This window comes from Accipiter gentilis, chromosome 9 (genome assembly GCF_929443795.1).
Source record: "Accipiter gentilis chromosome 9, bAccGen1.1, whole genome shotgun sequence".
In the NCBI taxonomy this organism is placed as follows: Eukaryota; Metazoa; Chordata; class Aves; order Accipitriformes; family Accipitridae; genus Astur; species Astur gentilis.
This window is the reverse complement of record NC_064888.1, coordinates 18761895-18786325: the sequence shown is the minus strand read 5'-3', so window position 1 is coordinate 18786325 and position 24431 is coordinate 18761895. Positions and strand designations below refer to the sequence as shown.

The 24431-nt window shown below is 37.9% G+C and overlaps 1 protein-coding gene across 7 annotated transcripts in view; it reads left to right on the top strand.

Annotated features, from left to right (window-relative positions):
• KAT6B (lysine acetyltransferase 6B) overlaps window positions 1–20777 on the top strand; it is a 126289-nt gene extending 105512 nt beyond the window's left edge. For all 7 annotated transcript variants that reach the window (XM_049810295.1, XM_049810294.1, XM_049810296.1 and 4 more), the window contains exons 13-17: window positions 9750–9981; window positions 12124–12283; window positions 12899–13165; window positions 14412–14724; window positions 16639–20777. In XM_049810295.1, the coding sequence (XP_049666252.1) occupies window positions 9750–9981; window positions 12124–12283; window positions 12899–13165; window positions 14412–14724; window positions 16639–19124 (3458 nt within the window). In that variant the 3' untranslated portion in view covers window positions 19125–20777. The remainder of the gene's footprint in view (window positions 1–9749; window positions 9982–12123; window positions 12284–12898; window positions 13166–14411; window positions 14725–16638) is intronic.
• The last annotated feature ends 3654 nt before the right edge of the window (window positions 20778–24431 follow it).

Here is a 24431-nt window from a genome sequence, read left to right as displayed (position 1 = left end):
GATTGAACTGTGTTTGCAAACCAAAAGACAGCCTGTGAAGTTGCTTGTCAAACAGAAGTCTTGAAGTGAGGTGGAGTAGACTTGTGTCCAACTTCTTACTTAACAAACGTGTGGATAGCACCAATGACCAAGACATGCAAACCTGGCAGTTTAAGGGAGCAGTTGGCCCAGAATGGAGTGTCCTGAGGGCCCAGGATACTGTTTGGAGGTGACACAACCATGATGGTGATGTGTTACAGCCACCAGTTGGAATGACCACACTTGGCACATCAGAAACTGACTTGGACAGAACTCCTAGGGGAGTAAGTAGATGTCCAGGTCTTGGGCTTCTTGGAGAGTGGGGTTTGCAAGAGACAATTTGATTGGGGTGGGTAGGGGAGGGGGGCCCTGTCGCACTGCATTTGAGATCCCATTGTTACAATTTCTCAAGTCCTAAAGACAAAAAGGAGAAATTAGAGGTCTGTGCTCTGTCATAGAGCTGTGACCTTGTTAGGGCTGCAGAGATGCAATGGGGTAGCTCAGAAGACTGGGCTGCTGTAATAGATGGATAACAGTCTCTTCAGGAAGCACAGGTGGGGAAGCCAAGGAGGGGAGGTTGTGCCCCACACAAAGGAATGACTTTAAAGCATGGAGCTCTGCTACCTGATGGGTGGTAGGCCTGTCAAATCTGTATGCCTCAGAATCAGAGGATAGGGCAGCTATCACAAATACTGTGGTGGGCATTTGTTATAGACAGCCTGATCATAAAGGAAAGAGGATGAACCTCCCAAGCAACTAGATGACATCTGCTAGTAGAAGGCCCTTGTTCTCAAGGACTACTTGAAACACTCTTCTGGAAGGGCAGCACAACAGGACACAAGCAATCCTGCAGACTTCTGCAGGGTGTTTGGGACAATATTTTGACACATATTTTGGAAGGACCAGCTGGGGAAAATGTTTTGCTGGATCTGCTACTTGCACATAAAGAGAACCGATCAGGCAAGTAGTAGTCAGCAGTAGCCCAGACTGTAGTAGCCATGAGACAGTTTCAGATCCTGAGGGAAGTGAGGAGGGCAACTAGCAGACTAAGGCCCAGAATTTTACCTTCTGTAGAGAACTGGTAAGTGGTGTCCTGTAAGAGGCTGCTGTGAAGGTCAAAGGAGCACAGGACACGATCTCCAGAGGCAGTTTCTTCAAACTGCAAATATGTCTCATTCTAATGTTCATGAAGATAGCAGGCATGACAGTAAGCCTGCTAGGCTGCAGGGAGAGCTAGTGACCTGAGCAAAAACAAAGTCAGCAAAAGGTACTGGTATTCCTTACATGTGCAGGAATGGAATTAAGCCATAGCTTGGTTGGAGTTGAAACTGTGTGATGTGGAGAGCAACAGGAAGGCACTTAAAAGTATGTGGACAGCCAGAAGAAGAGTAAAGCAGAACATGGCCCTGCTGCTGAATGGAGTGGGCATCGTGTAACAACATGGGGATGTGGTGGGGATTTTGGAAGGGATCCGAGGTACTTGGTACTTTCTTTGCCTTGGCTTTCACTGATAGGGCCTGTTCTCAGGTGTGGCAGAATTTAAGGAGCAGAGAGAGATGCCATCCATGATTAGAGGAAGATCAAGTTACAGACTACTTAAGTAAAATGAACATACACAGACTTGTAGGACCAGGTGAGATTCACCCAAGGGAACTGACTGACATGATTGCGAGACCTCTCCCTATGATGTTTGGGAGGTCATGGCAATTAGGGAACATCCTTGATAACTGAGTGGTGGCAAACGTTACAGCATCTTGAAAAAGAGAAGGAAGAGTAGACAGCTACAGCAATAAGTAAAATAAATGGATTTGTAGTTTCACGATGTTACAAAGATGACAGAGCATTTGACTTTGTGTAAGTCACGTAACAAATGCCAAGGTACCTCCAGATCTGCATAAATTCTGTCTGCAGGTATTTCTACATATGCTGTTTTCTGAAACTTTTGCGGTTAACATTAGATTAGCTTGTGGTAGGAGAACTTACTTTGGAAGTAAACTTTAGGAAGTTTGTAAGTAAAAGTGCTTTCAGCAGGCTGGCATTTAAGCCTTGTGTTGCGTAGATGCATTTTGAACTGGACTTGATGATGTGGTACTCAACACTGGCAGCTTTCTTTAAGCCTATTTATAGGTCAGTGATGTATTACTGTTGTTAGTATAGCTGAACAGGTCCAGAAAGATAAAATGGAGTTTAGTTGTGCATTGACAGCAGTTCTCTGTAGCTGTCCAGATTAATTTGATTGCAGTGGCCTTAGTGCATGGCTAGAGAGCAAGCATGTCCCTTAGAATGGCAACAGTGATTCTGTCTTTGTTGTCTGTTTTGTCCTTGATTCACAGGCAGTTAAGCAATTTACAACTCAGCTGCTGAATGTGTCTCGTAGGCAAACTGAAGCTGATGACAGTTTACCTTATTATGACATGCTGTATGTTGTAGCAGCTCAGTAGCTGTTTCATGACTCTGTGAGAGCTGACAACCTGACAGTTGTTTTAAGGTATGTCATTCCTGTTTGTGAGTTGAAACTTGTTTTTAAAATGGGCTTTCTATGCATGCAAGGCTTGAGCAAGTTTGCAACCATTTAAGTTTGCTTTTGTATTTTGCTGTGAGGTGAATTACAGTGGCAAAAGAGACTTAATTTTGGAAGCCAAGGTTAATAGATTTGAATTTGGTTCTTCATATGGTTTGTTCCCCACCCTGATTCTCAGTTATTACCAATTATAAGCATACTGTCTGACTCTTCGGGTTTAAAAATGATTGGAAGATTATTCAGAAGTGATAATATAGAGTCATCTGTTTTGTGGGTATTTTAATACATAAGCAATAAATTAATGCTCTTGCAATGAAACTTCTTCTAAATTTTGATCCTTTGCACTTTAAAAGGTGGAGAGTGTTTTTCTTCTGTGGAAATGAAATAAGGATTCACAATAGAAATTTTCTTCTTTGAAGTGAGGTACCATGATAATGATCAAGCAGTTTTACTAGGAAGCATAGAAGGTGATAGCCTAAAAAGCCTGAGAGGAAGCTGTCTCGATGAAACCCTGCTGAACAGAATAAAGATTTCCTATTTCCTAAGTCCACTCTTGTTCAAAGTCCAATAGGTTATGGTGGCAGGGTTACTGCTGAAGGACTCTTAGGAGTTATTCTCATCTAGGGACCTCTGCTACGTTGCATTTTCTGTACTGTTCTTGTACTCTGTAAGAGTTGCTCCTATTCAAGAGCTTTGTGTGTTACGTTTATTAATAATTCTGTGAATGTGGAGGGATGAAACAGGATGTAAACATTTCTCTGTAACAAGTGTTTGCAGTGAAGCGAAGTTCTGCTGCTTCTCTTTTATTAGACTACCACCAGTGTGGTTCTGTTTTTGAAAGAGAGACTGTGTTTGGCTGCAGTTTTTCTTGAAAGTAAGAGCCAATCTAATCTGCAGATGAGTTAAAAAAAAAAAAAAAAAAAGAAAAGAAAAGTGACAATCTAAGTTTGAATTACAAAATTTGAGTGAAGAGTTGTGTTCTCTGGAACAGCTAGGCTGATCCAAGATGAGGACTCTGGAGTACTCTGGTAGGACACATCCTAATGTTAAGATGTTTTTCTTTTTGGTTTTTGGGGGGTTTTTTTGTAAACTGAGTTCTGTCTCAGTTACAAGAATGTAAAAAACTTTCTTCACTAATATTTGTAACTTTTTTATTCACAGAGATTAATAATACTGATTTTCTAGAAAGTAATACTGAACATGACTTCTTAAGTAAGATCAGACCTGTGTTTTGTCTCCAGTGCATTATGTGATTGATATATAAAATTTTTCTAGATCACAGACTCTCAGATAAATTTCTCTTAAAATTTTCAGTGTAAATTATTTCCAACTTCTTGTAGCAAACAAAAGATCTGTCCTAGCTGAAATGTAGGACTTAAGGATCCCTACCCTCAGGGTCCACTTTGAAGACTCTGTTTTAATTTTTAACCTGCATAAGTGAAAAACAAATACATGGATTGTTGCTAGTAGCATAGGAGAAAGGAACTGCAGTTTTTAAGTACTTGTCCAGGTATAGAATGAGATTCAGTACTCTTATTTGCTGTTCAGGCACATTTTTGCTGATATTATCTGTTTCTACTGAAGGCAATATAATGCATTGCAAAGTGATGCAATGAGGTGAAAGGTATTTTCAGAACAATAGTTAAACATTATACATTATGTCCTCACAAGAGCAAAGTGCCTCTCTTTGTGGCACTGTACTCAAAGAACCTGCCTACCTGTAAGCAGTGAAGTTCAAGGAATGGAGGAATTGTGTTAGATGAGCACAATGTCCATTGCACATGGCACAGTGTCTATGGTGTGTGGTGAGGCTGATCTGTCAGATGCCTTGTTAAAGGGAGCACGTGGCTAGTAGAATACAGGAAATGATACTAGAGATTCAGCTGGTAGCATCTTCTGGAGTAGATTGTATTGAAACTGCCTCAGGATGCTCTGGGTGGGTTGTATTCAGGTTATGTTGAATTTTCAATAAAATGTACAATTGTATTGCCCACTGGAGATTGCAAGAGATGTTGTGATACTTCTATAAAAAGAGGACTAATACACTTACTTTGCAAGGCAAATATAACCCTCTGTTTCACCTTCTTAGAACCTACTCTGCCACAATTGTTTATTTTTCAAAGTGTGGATGCTAACCAGCCAACTATTGATTACTTTTAAGCTAAACAAAGTAATTTTTGTATTTAATGTAAAATACAGCATTTCTGGGATTGTTCCAGGATATAAAGTTTTTTAAAGATAGAAATAGTAAATATAATTACATCAAAAATACTTGTCAAAACCTTCATATTAGCTAAATTCTTCTGCTTCTCTGGCAAATAGGAAACCATTAATGAAGTGTTCATTCAATCCTGTGCAATATGCATACCACAGTTTAACTACTTCTGTGTGTAACTGAGCCACAGTGTGGCCATGCTTTCTTGCGTGCACTCAAACAACTGTAATTCAGACACCTACAACCAGGGCGCAAGTAGGCTGGAGGGAAGGGAGGACAAGACTGAGGTTTTTGGTTTTGTGGTTTACTTGAATCAAGTTAAATTACTTGGCTTACTTGAAAACCTAATGGCTTTATAATGATTGTGGTCAGTCTTAATTCAACACACTCAAAGAAACTGAACTCTTTTTAGCTAGATCTCTTTGACCATTCATCAGAAATGAAATGATAAATTGATTTGTTCATTGCTATAGAATTATAAAGCATGTATAGAGAGCACACAGATTGCAGGAGAGTCCTTAAATAATATCTTCAAACTTCATTTGACTTCCTTCTGTCAATTTGTTTGTTCAGTTGGTCTTAGTATACCAGTTCAATTATTTAGTGTCTTTATTTGCTGCTTCTTCCTATGCCACTGGCCTCTATGTAATCTGCATGTCTGTTGTCTTATATGTTTGAGGGCTAGCCTGCCTTTGCTACCATGTTAGAAGCAAAGGGACAAGTCTGTGTTTCTTCAATAGGTAATAAAATTCAATTCAGCTGTCTCGAGCTAAATTGTATCTGCTGTATTTAAAACTGTGGAGTGATTTATGCTTAATATTAGAAAGCTAAGTAGTGAAGTTTGGAAGCGTGTATGGCAGGAAAAGGAGGATGTTTCTTGGACTTTGAAATAAGAGAGACGTAGTAATGAAATAGCTGCTTATGACAGTTTGTATCTTGAAGTATGCATAAAACTGCTTTTGTGCCACAGGACTGAAAGGGGGCTGATACGATCCTGATTTTTAGAAGATTTTCAGGAGAGAGCTAGGGAGGTAAAAGTCGGTTCACCTCAGGTCAGTACCAGGCATATTAGTGGACATGACAATAAAGACTGGTACACATAGGTAAATGCAGTGAATGGAGAAGGAAGATGGACTCTCTGCTGCTTGCAAAAGACAGTGATACTGAACAAATATTACCAAGTTCTTAGAAAATGCCAAAATGTGTGAGGATGATACACATCTGACGGGTTCCATTTGTTTGGACAGAACCAGACTAATTCTGTTTGCATGTGAGTTTCAGAAAATGGTTGCCTGTTTTAGTCTCTCCCTTGGATTTTTCCGTTGGCCACTGTCAGAACAGGGTACTACCAAGCCGGACCTCTGATCTCACACTGTTTAATTTGTTTTAAGAGACAGAACTGAGCATAACAAAATCCATAGTTAACTGAAAGTTGCTGGAGACTGACACAGGTGTATTAAAGTTACTGTTTTCACATAGGTGTGTTGAGGACTGTTTTAGCTATTTCAGGGCAGTTACATACTGGGAATGCTGTAGATTGAAATTAAAAGATACTCCTCAAGTTAATTTCTTTTAAGTGTATGTTTTAATGTCTGATTTTCTCCTAAATTTGAGTTGATGGCATAAAATACATGTACCTTACACTAACTTTCCCTTTGTCAGACTGAATTTCTTCTAATTGTTTTGAATGAGATAAAACCGTATTGGTTCTGGGGAGGTTTGCATGATAAAAATCAAAGGCTGTAAATCGTGTGTGGCTTCACCATGAAGGCTGGAGATAAGGCAAGAAATAAAAATCATTAATGGTATTTTGGCTGTTTAATTTGTGATACTATCACTCATACGCTGAGAAGATAAGATAGGCAACTCTTTGTTGTTCTAGATTAGGTCTTGTATTTTGTTGTAGGGGTTTTTTTGTGTAACATACAGTCTTGACTTGTTTACTCTTGGGGGGGGTGGGGAGGAGCTATATTTTGTCCTCTGAATGTTGCTGCTGTTCATAGTCTCAAATCAGGGGTTATAGTTCAAGAAAGTTCTTTCAGGTTTCCCCTTTGAGGCTATCCATTATTAAGATTAGGTAGACACAACGATAGTGGGGCTATCAGTTTAACAGGGGCATATTGTACTCATTTCAGATGCTTCAGGATAGATACACGAGCTACCACGATCAGTGTTTTTTATTTACCTGCAACTTAGATCAATCATTTGGCGTCTCTTTGGTAAGTTTAATTTAATAGATGTTCAAATCACAGAATCTGTTAAGAGAAACTTTCCATTCAGTGCTCGCTACGTGTAACTGAGACTGTTACCTGTGATTTATATTTTTGATCCTACAAAATGTGAGTATCTTGGATAAGCATAGGTTATATTGTAGAATGGTAGGAGAAGGATACCAATAGATGTTATTGCCATGCAGATGAAGGTTTCACTGCTTTAATGTTCAGTAAAAATATGTGAAAATGACAACTAAGAACTAGTCACAAAGTCCCCAGCCATTGGAAAGATCTGATGAGCAAGGATATACTAGTAAAACTCTAAAGCTACTTGTGGTTGCCTAACTAATGATTCCAAACTCTTGATAGTGATTTTTTTATTAAGCCTCATAAAATGTTTATCAAGAAAGTATAGTTACAGCCCTGTCACATATGAGGAAAACGAAAGAGGGGGAAGAAAGTTCTTGTCTAAGTAATTTTGAAGTATAGTGAAATACAAGAATGAAATCCAGGTCTTGCAAACAGCCTACAAACACTTTCTATTAGTGCCCAAGTTTTCTTTAATGTGAAGTTGGTAGGTTAAACTGTGAAGTTACTTGAAGCAACTGTAAGTTCTCCTCATGGATTTATTTTTAAAATCTGGGTTATTCTCCCTCTCTTTTCCTGTATTGAGACTTCTATCCCCACTTGTACTGCTGCAGTTTTGCATGTTTTTCTATAGGCAATGACATCTTAGTATAAAATTTGTCTTTATATGTTGTGAACATGTGATCTTTATATGTTGATCCAAAAATCTTTCTTGGTACAAGTGAAGCTTTGTCTAAAATTATGCAGAATGACCTATACGCTGCAGGTATCTTTCTGTGCAGTTGGAAGTATGGAAGCAGAACAACAATTCTTTACCTTCAAACTATTCAGGATGCAGTGTGGTTTTGAACGCAAAGTTTGGCTTTTCCTGTCAAAAACAGTTACATGTAGTACTAAGACGTATCTAGTTATAAAAAAATTTAATATGCTGCAACTTCAAATGTTAAACCACCTTCCTTTTCTTGAGTTTTAAGGTAGTGTTTCTTCTGTAAAACAGAATAAATTTACTTGCTGAGTTTCCAGTGGTACCATGCAGATGTAGGCAGGCTTTATGTAGGCATCTATGTGCTACATAGAAGTAGGCAGATGTGGGGTGGTATTCCTCCTGAAGCTCTGGCATTTTATTGTAAATCATGCTAATAGATATGAAGGGTACACTACTTATTTCCTTATCTATGTTGTTAGTGATCACTTGGAATGTAGTAGGATATCTGCTTTTCTGTGTAAACATTTTTATGCAAACTGGAGGTTAGAGTATGAGTACCAGTGCATATGTATTTTCCAAATTCTGTTGTGAACCTTTTGTATTGCCCCCATAAAAGGGAAGACCATTGTTTCAGGCTGAGTAAATATATACGTATGTCTGTATTTCATGGGGTTTTTAGATACACAAAACCCAGATATATTTATGTGTGTGTACAGTTTGTATATGGTGGAGCATACAGCAAAATAAGGAAACAGCCACTGCTTCACTCAAAGCTGAACATCAATCATATGTTTTTAATTTATAGCTAACTTGAGTAGGAGAAACTTTGTGAAGAAGTCAGGAGGATTTGTTGAGCAAATGTGACATGGCTGTACTAGATATGTTTTAAAGCAATCTTTGAAAGATAGAAAGAGGGATTTCAACTTAAAAAAAAAAAAAAATTTAAGAGTATTGGAAGGCAAAAGAACCATATATGTTGGTGGATGCCAAATGACTTTGTCTAATGTAATTCCATAAGCATGATGGCCACATCTGTAGTGGAATAAGCATTTTGTAAGCCTGGTGTTTTAAGGCCCATGTTTTGGTAGTGTTTGTAAAAGCACGGTGCAGAATATGTGTCATGGAGAGATTAATTACTGTGAAAGGATACATTTTATTAATTGTGTTGTTGGGAGGGGGGGCGCCTTTATCCTGAAATAGTTTTAATGGTGGCAAATACCAGACTTCTTCTGTTATCTCCAAGCAGGTGTGTTCTATTTTAAATTGTAAATGCTTCTTAAAGCTGAAGAGAGTTTAAAAGGACTTAAAACATAAATAGAATATAAAATGAAGGTGGTGTATTGTATAATAGCTGATTAGTTACTGTCTTGAAGACTGCAAAATGGAATTATGTGAATGTTCTTAAATGTGAATTAAGGGAGATTATTTTTTAATTATTTCTTCTAAGTAATTCTCCTAGTAGTTCAACTTGTGAATTATATGTCACCTCTGAAGTACAACAACTAACTGTTTAATCAAAAACTTAGTCACCTGGGGCTTCTTGAAGAAAACTGACTTAACTGATATTACCCATGACACTTCCTCTTGAGATTCTTCTGAAAATTCTTGGCTTCAGTGATGTAACTCAGGTATAAAAGTTTCTCAAGGCCAGGCAGTAGTAGTTATAAATGACATCATGTATGATAGAGACCTGTTCTGAAACGTGTTCACTTTTTCTTTCCTCCTTGCCTTGTGATAAAAAGGGGAGGGTTGGTTAATGTTTGATTCTTGTAACATAAGATCAGTCTCTTACAAGGATTTCATCTTTTTCTATGCCATTATATGATGAAAAACAATCTCTTTTATGGGTAGGATATCTTTATTTGCAAGAATTATCAATAATGTAATCAGTCATGCTGATGTTTTTATTAATACCAACTTTCTTAAGGAGTAGTTAAAATTCTTTAGTTTTGTTATCTCAGTAAGGTATTCTGTTTCTTTTCCTTCTAGGCTATTTACTTTCTAGAAGAGAGGGTCAAGCAGGATCCCCTGAAAAGCCATTGTCTGATCTGGGTCGTCTCTCATACTTGGCATACTGGAAGAGTGTCATATTAGAATACCTTAACTGCCACCACGAAAAACAGATCAGCATCAAAGGAATGAGTCGAGCTACTGGAATGTGTCCACATGATATTGCCACAACCCTGCAGCAACATAGCATGATAGATAAAAGAGAAGATAGGTCAGTGAATCTTGTAAAAAATTTTAAAAATACTGAGACAAAACATTAATTTTTCAACTTACAAAACAGTTGATGTCAAAAATGTCTGTGTAAAATTCTGACTTTAAAATGAATGATAACCATTTTACTGAAGAAGGGCAGTACAGCTGGGTCTTGTTAATGGGCATCTTACATAAAGAGTTTTTCTCCCTAAATAAATGGTGGGTTTTTGAATCCTCTTTCATGTTAATGGTTATTAGAAGGGTGTGGCCAGCTTGAAACATTTTCAGTGAAGAATTTTGTTTTGTTCAGTATCATCTTCCGTAAGTACAATTCCTGACTCTTACTTTGCAAATATCTTGCTTTGAATACTAGTGAGGGGAAAAATTTGGGGTTGCGGGTGGCAGTCTCTTTCTCCACACCCCTTTTTCAATCATTACTGAATTCATACGAGCCGTGGGATCAGGTCAGCTCTACATGAAGTCGTCCTGCCCAAGGTACTGGGAATGCAAGCTTCTATTTAACATTATGATCAATGTTGAAAGTTAGTGCACTGGGAAGGTGAGTTCCTGTTTTGTGAATATCTTCTTTCTTAATGATCTTGATTGATACTGTAGATTTTAAGTGGGTTGGTTTTGCTGTTTGGGCTCTTTCTTCTTTTTTTTTTTTTTTTTCATAAAATGCCTTAAATTACTTTCAATGGTATTTATGTTTCTGAAGAGCTTCTTAATTCTTTCTGGATATTCCAATCACAGAAACCTCATAATTAAGCAAAACTGCCTTACAAACAGTGGGTTGCCAAAAAATAAAATTAAGATCAGGAATAGCGCAGTCTCAGTAACTTTTATGTGCACCAGCAGTACTATTCAAAACTAGTAAGTTTTGAACTAGTAAGAATGCAAGTCTTCAAAAAGGAGATTGGATTACAGAATGGTATTATGCGAGTAGTAAGAGGACTGCTGTCATGGCATTAAAACCCCTTTCTGGGGTGCTTATTTATGGACAACCTGATGGGAAAAAATGCATTTTAAGGGAGATTCAAATATGTATTGGTTACTTACATGGAGCTTCTGTCATCACAAATTATTATAGGGCCTGAATACTGATGCCCAATTAGAAAATAATGTTTTTTCATCTATAGAATTCAAAATATTTTATGAACAAGGTCAGTTAGTCTTTTTTCACAGGTAGTAAAGCTTAGACAGGGACATGAACTGACTTGGCTAAAGGTATCCAGAAGGTCAGTGGCTGAACCAGGAAGAGAAATCGCATCTTTGAAATTCCTGCCAGACACTTACCTTGGGAATCGGGTATGGCTTCTTATGATTTCCTACATTTTGTTAATTTTTCATACATGTAGTAAAGTAGAAGTTTGTCACAATTCTGTGAAAAGGGTTCACCTGGATCTGACTTTTTGTTTTTAATGCATTCTCTCAGTGAAAAGCAATATTGTCACTTAACCTACCTGATTTTTACAGCATTTGAAATTCTTGCTAAAAACAAAACAAAACATTTTTTGTTGTTTAGAATTGTATAGTTCTTTGTAACAGGGGAACTTGGTGGGATATGTGCTAGTATGTTAGCATACTGTGCTATTATATTAGTCTTCACCTACTTTTGAAATGCTACTTCATTTCATAGTCATTAGAAAGTTGTTTTCTACTGCATCAGCATAGGACTAAGGTACATTTTTATGCTCTGTTAGAAAAACCTATGTTTCTAACTCGCTTTCTTGTCTAGTTAGCTGCCATCTTCAGTTGTAATATTAACAACTTCTTTACTCTTTTTTTTGATGATCCACGGTGTTTTCTATTTATGCCTGTATGTCATATTAAAATTGGAAATTGTTCTGGCAGTGACTGAAGTGCTAACACTACACCTCTTACGTAGATTTAGAGTAGTCAACTCCAAAACCTTTACGTTCCTCTCTGTTGCCCTAGTGATGTTTAGTGTTGAGCTTTCAATTCATAAACTATTTTTTCCTCACTTCCGCTTAGTAGTCAGTAGTGTGTGTTACCTATGTGTGATAGCTGATATTTTTAGTTTGATGTATCCATTTATTTATCCATCTATTTTCACAGGTTATTGTGCAAAAGGATTTAAACTGTAGGAAGGTTCTAGGTGATCACTTTCTAAAATAAATTACTGTTTATTGGATTGTAGATTTGTAATTATTAGAAGGGAAAAGCTGATTTCAAGTCATATGGAGAAACTGAAAGCGAATCCACGTATCAATGAGGTAGATCCTGAAAGCTTGAGATGGACTCCTTTGTTAGTTTCTAATGCTGCAGTCTCTGAAGAAGAGAGAGAAGCAGAAAAGGAGGTAATAGCAGAAACTTCTTATTCTGAATTTCCCTTCCTTTGGATTTCATCACTCTGAGTATTCAACATTAGGCTGTCTTAAACAGAGCAGTTTTCACTTTGACTATTGCTTAATGATAGAGGATACTGATATTGTAATGCAAAATTTTTGGAAGCTGTGCAGCAAGACATGGTAACTTTGGGAGGATGAATATGAAAACTTAGAACATGAATCACTTGTCATAGAGCTGTATTTATCACTCCTGAGGTAGTCGAAGAGCATGTAATCAGATCAAATTTGGTGCAGAGCTCAGGGGCTGCAGTGTCAATCGATTCTTTGTGTTATGAACTTGCTCAAAGTGATCCATGTCAGTGGGCATGTAATGTAGTGCTAAAGGACTTAAATCAATTCGCTGCATCATTAATAGTGCTAAATATCCCATGAAATGCAATCTTCTTTGGTTTGTTATCCTAACTGTTGTAAAGGAGCTACTAGATGATTCAGCTGAAATGTTGTTGCTAGGTTAGCCAGCAGCGCTAATCAGGGTTGACTTATTGTAACTCTTTAGCTGAACATGAAGGATATGGCTAAGTAAATGCTGTTTCAGTGACCTGTTATTTTAACCTCAACCTTCAGGCTGAGCGTCTGATGGAACAAGCTAGCTGCTGGGAGAAGGAAGAGCAAGAGATATTCTCCACGAGAACTAATAGTAGGCAATCACCTGCAAAAGTACAATCTAAAAATAAATATTTGCGATCTCCAGAAAGTGTGGCAGTGGTGGGGGAGCGAGGGCAATCCACAGAGCAATCTAAGGAAAGCAGCGAGGAGGATGGCGGGGATGAGAATCAGCAGAGTTCACCTCCCCGGCTGACAAAGCCACAGTCACTGGCCATAAAAAGAAAGGTGTGTTTTTTCAGTGGTTTGGTTTAAAGTCATTCATCTCTGATTTCAATCAAATCGTTGTAATCAAAATAATAATCTGGCTTTTTATGAACATTATTACATTGTTTTAATTCTTTCTCTATTGTTTGGTCACTGAACAACTCTTGTCTTTCTGTATTTAGTTCTCCATCCAATTTTTTTATCTTTTGGATTTTTCACAGAACTGTAAAATACTAGTGACACAAAAAAAAATCAGAATTTCCTGTTACTTTTTAAACTAGTGATTGCCCTCTGCTGTTTGGCATTGGTATTCGTTCAGTAATTTAATGGTTCTTCCTTTTTTTTCATTTTAAGATGGAGTCCAGCTTGCGGGGTTTGCCCTTCTACTGTTCTTAATATAGGGACTCCTTAAAGGGGAATACTGTTTTTGGAAAGCAAGTGCTGTTAAAACAAAAGGGGTTTTTTTACCCATATTCTTCTAATTTCCAAGAGATTTAAATGTTAAATTCTGGTTACTGCAGTGTTCACATAAATCTTAATTTCGTTGAAAAAGCAACTATTTGAATGGATTAAATTGGTAAACTAAGCATCCCAAAATTTTAAAGCACTCACCTTAGCATATGTATTTAGGTGTCTCTGGTGAGACTTAGGGAATTGGAGCGTCCCTTTGTTTATACTTTAGATGAGCAAACTTGCAAGTAACTATAAATCTTTGAGAATGCATAATAATAGAAATATAAACTGTTGAACAGTTTTTTCTTTATAGCAGCCAACTGTAGGATTCTTCTAGTGTATTGTTGAGACCCATGTGAAGCTTGAGGTGCACTTCCTTTGCTGTTACCTATTTTTCTGTATACATACTTATTTCTAAAATAGCAGAAACCAGAAATGTAGAAGAAGAAACTTTGATACTTGTGAAGGTTGTTGGGGAATTATAAATCTACAGAGGAAAGATGTGTAAGTACAATGTGTGTAATATTGCTATGAATATTATTTGACAGAAGAAGGTAAAAAATCACTACAATATGAAGAAAATTCTAGTCTTAATTTGCATCTACAGAAAGGTTTGTGTGCATGTATACATACATACCTATTTTAACTGTTTAGACATTTTAATTTTCTGTCTACATTTGAATTTGATGCAATGTAAGGTATTTTTTTGAATGAGTAAATAGATTATTGTAAACTCACTTTACAAGAATTTATTTATTGGTGTCAAGAGTCAGGTAACAAACAGGAATGTTATATTTCTGGAATTATTTTTCAGAGACCTTTCATACTGAAAAAGAAAAGGGGCCGTAAACGCAGAAGGATTAATAGCAGTGTTACAACAGAGACAATTTCTGAAACAACAGAGGTATTAAATGAGCCATTTGATAACTCAGATGAAGACCGTCCCATGCCGCACTTGGAACCTACTTGTGAGATGGATGGGGAAGATGATGACTTGAAGCCTGTTATTAGAAAAGCTTTTGAGTATCAACCTGGGCAAGAGAAACAGGAGAAGGAGGAGGAGGAGGAAGAGCAGAACAAGGAAGAGAAAGATACTTGTTGTTACAGGAGTGGTGACAATTGTACAAGTAAGCTGAAAATGTTCTTGCATCTTGACAAAACTAATTTGTCGGATGGCCTCCAAAGGAAGTGTTTATTTTTGTCATAAATACGGAAATTTTTAACGAGATGTGTTTAGACATTTTGTCTTAAAATCTTACAATCATAATAATGCTTTCTGCTTAGAGGTGCTACTGCAGCCATTAATCTCACGTAGTTTATTACAATTCAGTGGTGGCTTCAAACTTTTTGTTTTGGTTCTATTGTGTTTACTTCTTTTGTTATTCCTAACCCATTAATATTACAATCTGGGTCTTGTGTTCAGAAAGCAAATGTTTTCCAGTCTGAAGCACTGCAGTCCTTGTCATGTTGCCAACAACAACTTTTATGTCCCTACAACAGGGCATTTCATACTCAACAGAGCAGGGGTATCATGGGAATACTGTCTAATATTGGTTTTGTATCCTTGGTAGGGAATACAAGCAGGAAGATTTGATTTACACAAATATCTTTCTATTCTGCATTGTTGGTAATTCAATGAAATGTTTGTTGTTTCTGGGGCACAATGTGTCCTCAGCACTAGGGTCCCTATTTTTTTCCCCACAAAAGAGAGGGATAGTTTTAACAGTGTTCTTTCAAAGTTGCTTATCTAGTTTGATTTCAAGGATATTTCCTGGCAGAAAAGCTAATGGGTGGATAGTGAAACTACTAATGAGCTATTCTGAATGTATACTTATCCCTTGACCTCCTGGCTCTCAAATTATGCTTTTAAGTTTTAATTCCAGAATGAATGATTGGATTCTCAGGTCTATATATTTTCTCTAAGAAGCCAGTGGTTACTATTTTAGTATTTTCATAATTCCGTGAGAAGTTTAATCTTTGCTTAGTTGAGGGAACATGCACTGATTTCTATTTTAAACAGCTTTTGTGTGACTAGAGCAACCATCCTTACCAATGTTGGTGCTGTTACAAGCCAGTGCACAGGTACATTACAATATTACCACTTTTTCCTGCTTCTCAACAGAAGTGAATTAAACTAATAGTAGCAAATTCAGAGTGTTCCAGTTATGTCCCAGTGGTCAGGTTTGCACTGCTTTAGTTAGACAGATACTGCATATTTGTCCATGGACCATGTCATCACATTAATTGACTGTAGGAGTGTTATAACACTACAGTGAGAGGCAGAACTTGGCAAAGGAGTATTGCTGAAGCCATTACACTCCCAAGTGCAGCATGTTATATCCTGAGAATTCTCCCTTTTTCTGGTGTATATGTAAGTGGTATTTGGGGAGAGGAGAGGAGTGAATGTGTTTGGGTAGGTTTTTTTTATAGTCAATAGATTAATTTAGCTTTCTAACACACTCTGTTTAATTGCCATTATCTTTTGCCTTTTGTCATATATTGTGAGCTGTGTCATGATATGCTGCCCATAAGAAGATACTAGAATGAACCACCTTTTTTCCAGTGTTGGTACTAAAGCATGATTATATGTTTACTATGGCTTATCATCCACAATGGCCAAACAGGAAACTCCAGACTCATGTTATTACTGTCAAAGAAGATCAACATGCATTAGATCAATGCCTATATAGTGATGGCATACCTCTATTCTAAAAACAAAGGTTGATAATCAAATATTTGGACAATATTTTTGCTTTAGTTTACATGTCGTGTGATTTTAAATCTCTGAGATTCTTCTAGTGTATAAATGGTGGTTCTGATGGTAACTATTAAAAGGCCACCAAACAAGAGGAACTTTATATATCTGTGTGTTTGAGCTGTAGATATCTCATTCTGTTGTGGCTTGAGATCTGTTTATAACTCTTGTTCAAGAGTTTCTTAATACATTTTGAGTTTATAAATTGCTTTTGGGTTTATGGTTGAAAATACTGATTAGTTTGTGCAAGCTAAGACTTTTCTTTTGTCTCTATTGCCTCCCAAAGATAATACAGAGGATGTAGCTGTGTTGGAAGAAAGCACTAAAGACAATCTTGAACCTTTAAAGAACAAGCAGGGTTGGCCCAAAGGAGTTAAGCGTGGTCCATCTAAATGGAGGCAAAGCAAAGAAAGAAAACCTGGCTTTAAGCTTAATTTATACACTCCACCAGAGACTCCTATGGAGCCTGACTATCAGGTGCTGGTGGAGGAACAAAAGGAAGCAGCTGAAGACAAGCCCTGCACAGTTCCTGCTGTTTCGGAGGAAGCAATTAAAGAGCCTGTTGAAGTATTACCACCACCAGATGATGAAGTAAAAGAGGTAGAACCTGAACCTCTGCATCCACCCAGTGAACCCTTTGAAAAACAAGAAAATGATATGACAAAAGCTGGGGAAGAAGACAGGAATGTAGAACAAGGTGGAATCAATTCAAAAGATCAAGAAAAAGACAAAGCAGAAGAGGTGTTTCTGCAAAAAGAGGAGTCCGTGCATTTGGATGATCAGGAGGAGGAGGAGGAGGAGGAAGAAGAATCTTCTCACAATGAGGATCATGATGCAGATGATGAAGATGATAGCCACATGGGTTCAACAGAAGTGGAGAAAGAGGAACTGCCTGGTGAAGTTTTCAAAGAAATGCTGGAAACACAGCAGTCTTTTTTAGACGTAAATGTTCAAACTGGTAATTCAAATCAGGAGGACTTAATGGATTGTGGTGTTGACCTTGCAGCTGATGAGTGTGAAAGTGACCAGAAAGAACTTGCTACAGATTCAGACCCTGTGCCTGAATCTGATGATGATCATGCAGATAACAACCAGGACCAAAAAGCTGGTGAAGAATTACATTCCGATTTCAAGGGAGAGAGTACTGAGACTATGGAGATCGATTCAGAGACGGTTCAAGCAGTACAGTCTCTAACCCAAGAAGCAAGTGAACATGAAGATACATTTCAGGACTGTGCAGAGACTCAAGAGGCCTGTAGAAGTTTGCAAAACTATGCCCATAATGACCAAAGTCCCCAAATGACCACATTGGATGATTGTCAGCAGTCTGACCACAGTAGCCCAGTTTCATCTGTGCACTCTCATCCCAGCCAGTCAGTTCGTTCTGTTAATAGTCCAAATGTTGCTCCTTTAGAGAACAGCTATGCTCAGATCAGCCCAGATCAAAGTGCCATTTCTGTGCCGTCTCTGCAGAACATGGAGACTAGCCCAATGATGGATGTTCCCTCAGTTTCTGATCATTCACAACAAGTTGTGGATAGTGGGTTTAGTGACTTAGGGAGCATTGAGAGCACAACAGAAAACTATGAAAACCCAAGCAGTTACGATTCTACAATGGGTAGTAGTATCTGTGGAAACAACTCTTCTCAAAACAGTTGTTCATACAGTAGCCTTACATCTAGTAACCTAACGCAGAGTAGCTGTGCAGTGACACAGCAGATGTCTAACATCAATGGAAGCTGCAGTATGATGCAACAAACAAACATCAATTCTCCTCCCACTTGCAATGTAAAATCTCCCCAAGGTTGTGTTGTTGAAAGGCCTCCAAGCAGCAACCAACAGTTATCCCAGTGCAGCATGGCTGCTAATTTTACACCACCTATGCAGTTAACTGAAATCCCCGAGACTGGCAATGCTAACATTGGATTATATGAAAGAATGGGGCAGAGTGAATTTGGAGCAGGGCATTACTCACAGCCATCTGCCACCTTCAGCCTTGCCAAACTGCAACAGTTAACTAACACCCTTATGGATCATTCTTTGCCTTACAGCCATTCAGCTGCTGTAACTTCCTATGCAAACAGTGCCTCTTTGTCCACCCCCTTAAGTAATACAGGGCTTGTTCAGCTTTCTCAGTCTCCACATGCTGTTCCTGGAGGACCCCAAGCACAGGCTACCATGACCCCTCCCCCCAACCTTACTCCTCCTCCCATGAATTTGCCACCTCCCCTTTTGCAGCGTAATATGACTTCATCGAATATTGGAATATCCCACACCCAAAGACTGCAGACTCAGATGGCCAGCAAAGGTCATGTTTCTGTAAGAACCAAATCCACGCCTCTGCCACCTGCTGCTGCAGCCCATCAGCCACAAATTTATGGGCGTGCTTCACAGACTGTGGCCATGCAAGGGCCCACGCGGACCTTAACGATGCAGCGTGGTATGAACATGAGTGTAAATTTGATGCCAGCCCCTGCTTACAATGTCAATTCAGTGAACATGAATATGAATACCCTTAATGCTATGAATGGTTATAGTATGTCCCAGCCAATGATGAATAGTGGATATCACAGTAATCATGGGTATATGAATCAAACACCCCAGTACCCTATGCAGATGCAGATGGGGATGATGGGAACTCAGCCATATGCACAGCAACCAATGCAGACAGCACCCCACAGTAACATGATGTACAGTCCTCCGGGGCATCATGGCTACATGAATACAGGCATGTCTAAACAGTCTCTTAATGGATCCTACATGAGAAGGTAGGCCCTTTGGAGAGACAGACTACCAAACTGGCATATTGGATTGATCTGCACAAATATCTTTTGGAGAGTACGATTTCAAAACCAGCAATTGGTGTGAATGCAAAAACATTTGTTGGCACCATTTAAAAGCTGTATGCAGCAGAAAGCCTTATACAAGTTTTTTCTTTTTTCTTTGTTTCTTGTTTTGTTGGGGGTTTTTTTGTTTCATTTTGTTTTGTTTTGTTTTTTAACTTTGTGGGATTTAACTTTTCTTCTCTTTGGGGGGAAATAGATGGTTTTCCATTTTTTGTTTATTTCATTGAGCTTGAAGTTCTCTGGAAAGGAAGAACTCTTTCTATGAACTGCAATTACACAGCAGCTGTGGTTCAGAGCCATTTTATGTGCCTGCTCCCATTAAAAATGTGGATAAATAGACTCCAAAACTATCAGACAGTACTGGATCGTGAGCTTTTTCTCTCTCCTTTCCCCACATGTAAATGCCTTTTAGCAGTTCTTTTATGGTATTATTTTGTTTCTGAAGGTGACACTTCTGCATGCCGCTAATGTCTTTGTTAGTGACAGTGCATTTTGTAGTACTGTACAAGTGTTGTGCTTAACAGTAAGCCATTTCTTAATTTTTTTGCCTTGATTAGGTTACCCTAGTTTGAGGGGTAAAAAAAACAGAACTATATTTTTGTTAATTATGAAACTTGTAAAAAATAATAAAAAAAAGCTGCGAAAGCTATTCACATTTTGGTTAGTTCAAAGGGTTTTATTGCTGTATGTTTAGTGTAAAGTTGAGACTCTTTTCCATTTTTGTGACCAGTTTCTTTGGGACTGGGGTAGGAAAAAAGGCAGCTTTCTGTTTTATAAATACTGTTATGGTTTTTTGTTGATTGAAACATCTCAGTGTTTATTTGTCAAGTTTTGAAACATTTTCATATATGTCCAAATACTTGGCAGGATTGAAAAAAGAAGTAGTGAATTTGGTGTAAAGTTGCTATTTTATGGAAATGCCTCTAACTTTACATTTTCATTCCATCTGTAGATTTTTCTATCTTTATAAAATATTGGAGTTATTTTTTAAGGGGAAAAATAGAGCAGTAGCGTGTGAATAGCTCAAACAAAGCTTACAGATCGCATGTAAAAAGGCAAAAGTTATTTGTGTCTGTTTATATTGCTTCCTTTTTTGTAGCCTTTGTACCTGTACAGAGTGACTGTAAGGGCCGAACAGAAGAGGCTTGATACATGTAAAAATAGGACCCAGTGACACTCTTGTATTTATCTGTTATCTTTTTAGTCAGTCACTTAAAAAAAAAAAAAAAAAAAAACCAACAAAAAAAAAAAAAAACCAAAACCCAACAAAAAAAAACAAAAAAAAAACCCAACACTCACAAAAGCCCCCAAGAAACAAAAATAAAACCTGCAAAAAACCAACACACACCCCTTCCCTCAAGCTGTACATTTTAACATAAAATAAATTATGATGAGCCATTTTTAGCCTCTTGTGTCTTGTCATAGTTTGATGTTGCATGGGAATTACCTCCTGAAACAGTGTTTGTTACAGTGCTCTTGCATGCTTGATCTAAAGCCCATTAAAGCTGATGGGGTTTGGATTGGGCTGTTAGAGCTTAAGTGTAGGTTACTCATCATAATTGCATTACACCTTGTGAAAATAAAGAGTATCTAAGATTATTTTTTTTAATAATCTTAAAATATTGAATAAATATGTATTTAATACATTACAAGGTTGTCAATATTTAATGTATGAAACTTCTTTCCTATAGAAAGTGTTAATATATATGTAAAAGGGCATATGATAGTAAGAGACATGGTGTTCGAACTGTATGTTAATGACAGAATTGTAATTTCTTCCTTTGTCATTGTTGCTGGGTTACAAGATGATGCAAATATTGTGTTGAACCTTTGAGTTCTGTGTATATACATGTATATGTGTGCACACAAACACACACACGCATATATGAACACTTCCAATCTAGCAGTAGAAGGTCTGTAAAAATCAAGAAGGCTGTCTATATGTGAAGCTCTTGAGTGGACCAAGTTTAAATTGGGCACGTGTGAATCTGCACCAGAAAAAATCCTCGTAAGAATTTTTCAAAATGCTTCTAATGTGAATGGTGCCACTGAATCCCCTCTCTAGCCTGCTGACACTGTGGGAAGGTTGCTAGCTAAGGTGAAAGGATTGGTCATCTTGACTGAAAACTCTGTGTCTCTATTCCAATATAAAGAGCAGCTTTTTAGGTGATTTTTTTTTTTTTCTGAAAAGTCAGAGAAACATGTATTTCTTTAAATAAAACCTTTGAAGTGTGTGGTGTTGCCAGATGAAGAAATTGATACTACAGATCCATGTGCATAACCTGTTCAATTTTATTATGATGGGGCAGCAGTCTAAAATAGTGGATCTGAATGGGAGCTAAAATTGCTGGTCAAATGGTAATTTGGACTAACTCGTGTTTTAGGAGTACAGTATGCTTGATAAGGAGAGCACAATACAGCAAAGATCCTTGTTCATGCACTTATTTTGTCAAATTTGCTTTTTGAAGATAGAGTATTCATAGTACTTAAACTATATGTGTGTTTGTCTTCACAAAGTCCCTGTCACCTCTTTTTTATGCTTAGGAAAAGGAAAGTTGAACTCAACACCGTCAACGTGCAGACTTGAGCGTGTATAACTAGGACCTTGTATCTTTGGTGAATAATTGCATCTCAGAGTAGGACTTGGTTTTGTGGTTTTTCATTTGTGTGCTTTTACAGTGAGTGAAAAAGGCATCTGGGTCTCTATCCACTGCTGTTTATTTTCAGGTTTCCAAGCTTGTAACATACAGGCAAATCAGACCTTCTTAACAATTCAGTATGTGCTAACCTGAAACAGAGCATCCTGACTCCAGCATATTGCTAAAATTCTGTATTTGCAATATATGGATTAAAAGTTGGGTGGAAAATGAAGTGCTGCATGTGCACAACAGGCAAGTTTCCAATGTTTGGGGTTTTTTTCTCAGAACTGAATTCCTTTCAGGAGGATAAATGTCTCTCCTACGTCTTTTCCCATAGTGATTATTTAGCTGTGAATTCTGTTTTATAGAAATGCTGCAGTGTCAGTTTTGACTGTGTGCTCTAGCACCATCCCAGCTGAGAATTAGATCTTTCTTTAGTCTCTCAAAAGAATTCTTCAGAGTTGCAATAGATGATTAAGACCTGGTTCTAGGGAAGATACTTGTCTTTGGAGCAGAACCTACTTCATCTGGAAGGTGCCGAATGACAGTACTCCTGAAAGCTGCACTCTAGCCCTTTAGCAAAGACAGGAATGGTAAGTTTTGTTGTGCCCTGGCCACCTGATCTCCTAGCAGTAGACAAAATATAACCAATTTTTGGCTAACTTTGTAAGAAGCTGTGTGATATAAGCAGAAACAGAGGACTTCTAAACATACAAAACTTTCATGTTAGATCACTGTCTATGTCTTTTAGTTTTATAAGCTGTTTAATTTGTCTGTCAGGCAGGCTAGTTGATGCAAACAAACTCCGTTTATATACAGTGTGGTAAATAGAAAGAATGGGCCTGGCATTTATCTGTAGTGCTGAGGGTGATCCTAATACAGCCTGTTCTGTAGAGACTGACACCTAGCAGCACACAAACTAACCGATGGAGTAAAGACCTATGACTCTCTTTCTCTTTCTCTTTACTCTTAATAGTTCTCTGTATTAAAACTATGTATTTCCAGCATTGTTTACGACGTATGTAGTCATATAGGTCACTTCTTCCATAGTGAAGCTCTGGGGTATGCATCGGTCAGAAGTTTTTGTTTTGAGCTTTGTGGAGCAGGGAGAAGGTAAAAGGTAGTATTAGTTTTGGCTTTTTATAACTTGACTAATCCAAATTCTTGGTAGTTTTTTCCCCATTTACTAAATAAGAATAAAGAAGCTTAATTAAGCCATGTTTAAGGCCTTCAAGTAGTATGTGTAGAAACACTGGAATAGAGGGTTCTATTGGTTTACTTCTTGAGAAATCAGTTCTGTGCTATTTTTCATCTTCCATGGAAGAATGACAGCTCCTAGTGTCTGAGTAGCTCGGAATCCTGTCCTTTGGAAATGGTAGATACATTCTTCTGTCACTGTCAGTGTTGCCATCTGCCAGTTTCCTAATCTCCTATGCAGGACAAAATGAGTGGGAACTACTTAAGAGTTCTAGTATTTTGCTTTCTATCAGTAGTTGGGAAGCTGCTCTTTGAAAGCTCTGTCAGTCTCCACCAAAAGCAGCTGTGGCTCAGGAAATTAAAAGTTTTCCTGTGTATTTGCACAAGTCCCACACTGTAAAAGAAATACCCATTTCCAGGCCCCAGAAAACCTTGTTCAAATACAATTCTGCATGTAGATCAGCTACAAATCCTCTTCTATTTACAGCAGTTATCAAGCAGGATGCAGGATACAGAAAGAAAATAACCTGTAATTTGACTGAGGGAAATCCTGGGAGGTACTTGTTCTATTTTAGTATATCATTTGGCCCAGAATTCCTGTCTGTAAGGCTAATGCTGAGAAACACACTGCTGCCATAGAGGTGAGAAAGTTCAGCTTTCTCTATCAAGGTAACTGAAAGAGCGGGGCCATGTGTCTGAAAGGCAGGTTTGTCAGAGACAAGGCCAGGAGAGCTGTTGCTTGTCTGGGTTGTGAATTAAATTGCAGTAGACATTAAGGTGCTCTGAAAAGGTGCATTTGAAGGTCTATGAAAGTAGATGGAAAGAGTTGAGGGACCCCTTCCAATAATTTTTTTACTCTTTAAACCCACATTGTGACTGCTCATTTATTTTTGAAGTGTCAAATGACTTCCTTTTGAGCTTCCTTTTAGTTCTGGTTGGGGGGGGAGGGAGGGGGGGGGCTGTTCTAATCAGGTTTAGGGATACTTAATTCACTGTAAGTCCCAGAGTTTGTGTATGTCTATCATGAATATTGTTCGCATTGTGATGTCCAGTTTGTTTTTTAACAGTAGTCTGGTTGTGTTTATTATGTTCTGCTCTGCCTGAGAATTTGAAGGTAAGGTATTTATTATACAGATAAATACAAATGATAAGTCAAAAGCATTGCATTATGGGTGCCTGCAGCCTTGGCTACAGTTACTGTTTGGAGATGAATGATTTGCTGGGTTTTGGGCCCCAAAAGGAAGTGAAGGAATAGGAAAGCCTTCACACTAGAGATGCTAAGCCTGTAGAGAGTTGTTTAAACCATTTTTTGTAGATGTTAAGTTGTGCTCAATTCTATTTGGTGTATAGTGTAAGCTCTCAGTTCTCAGTGGCACACTTCTGCCCTGTGTTCTTTT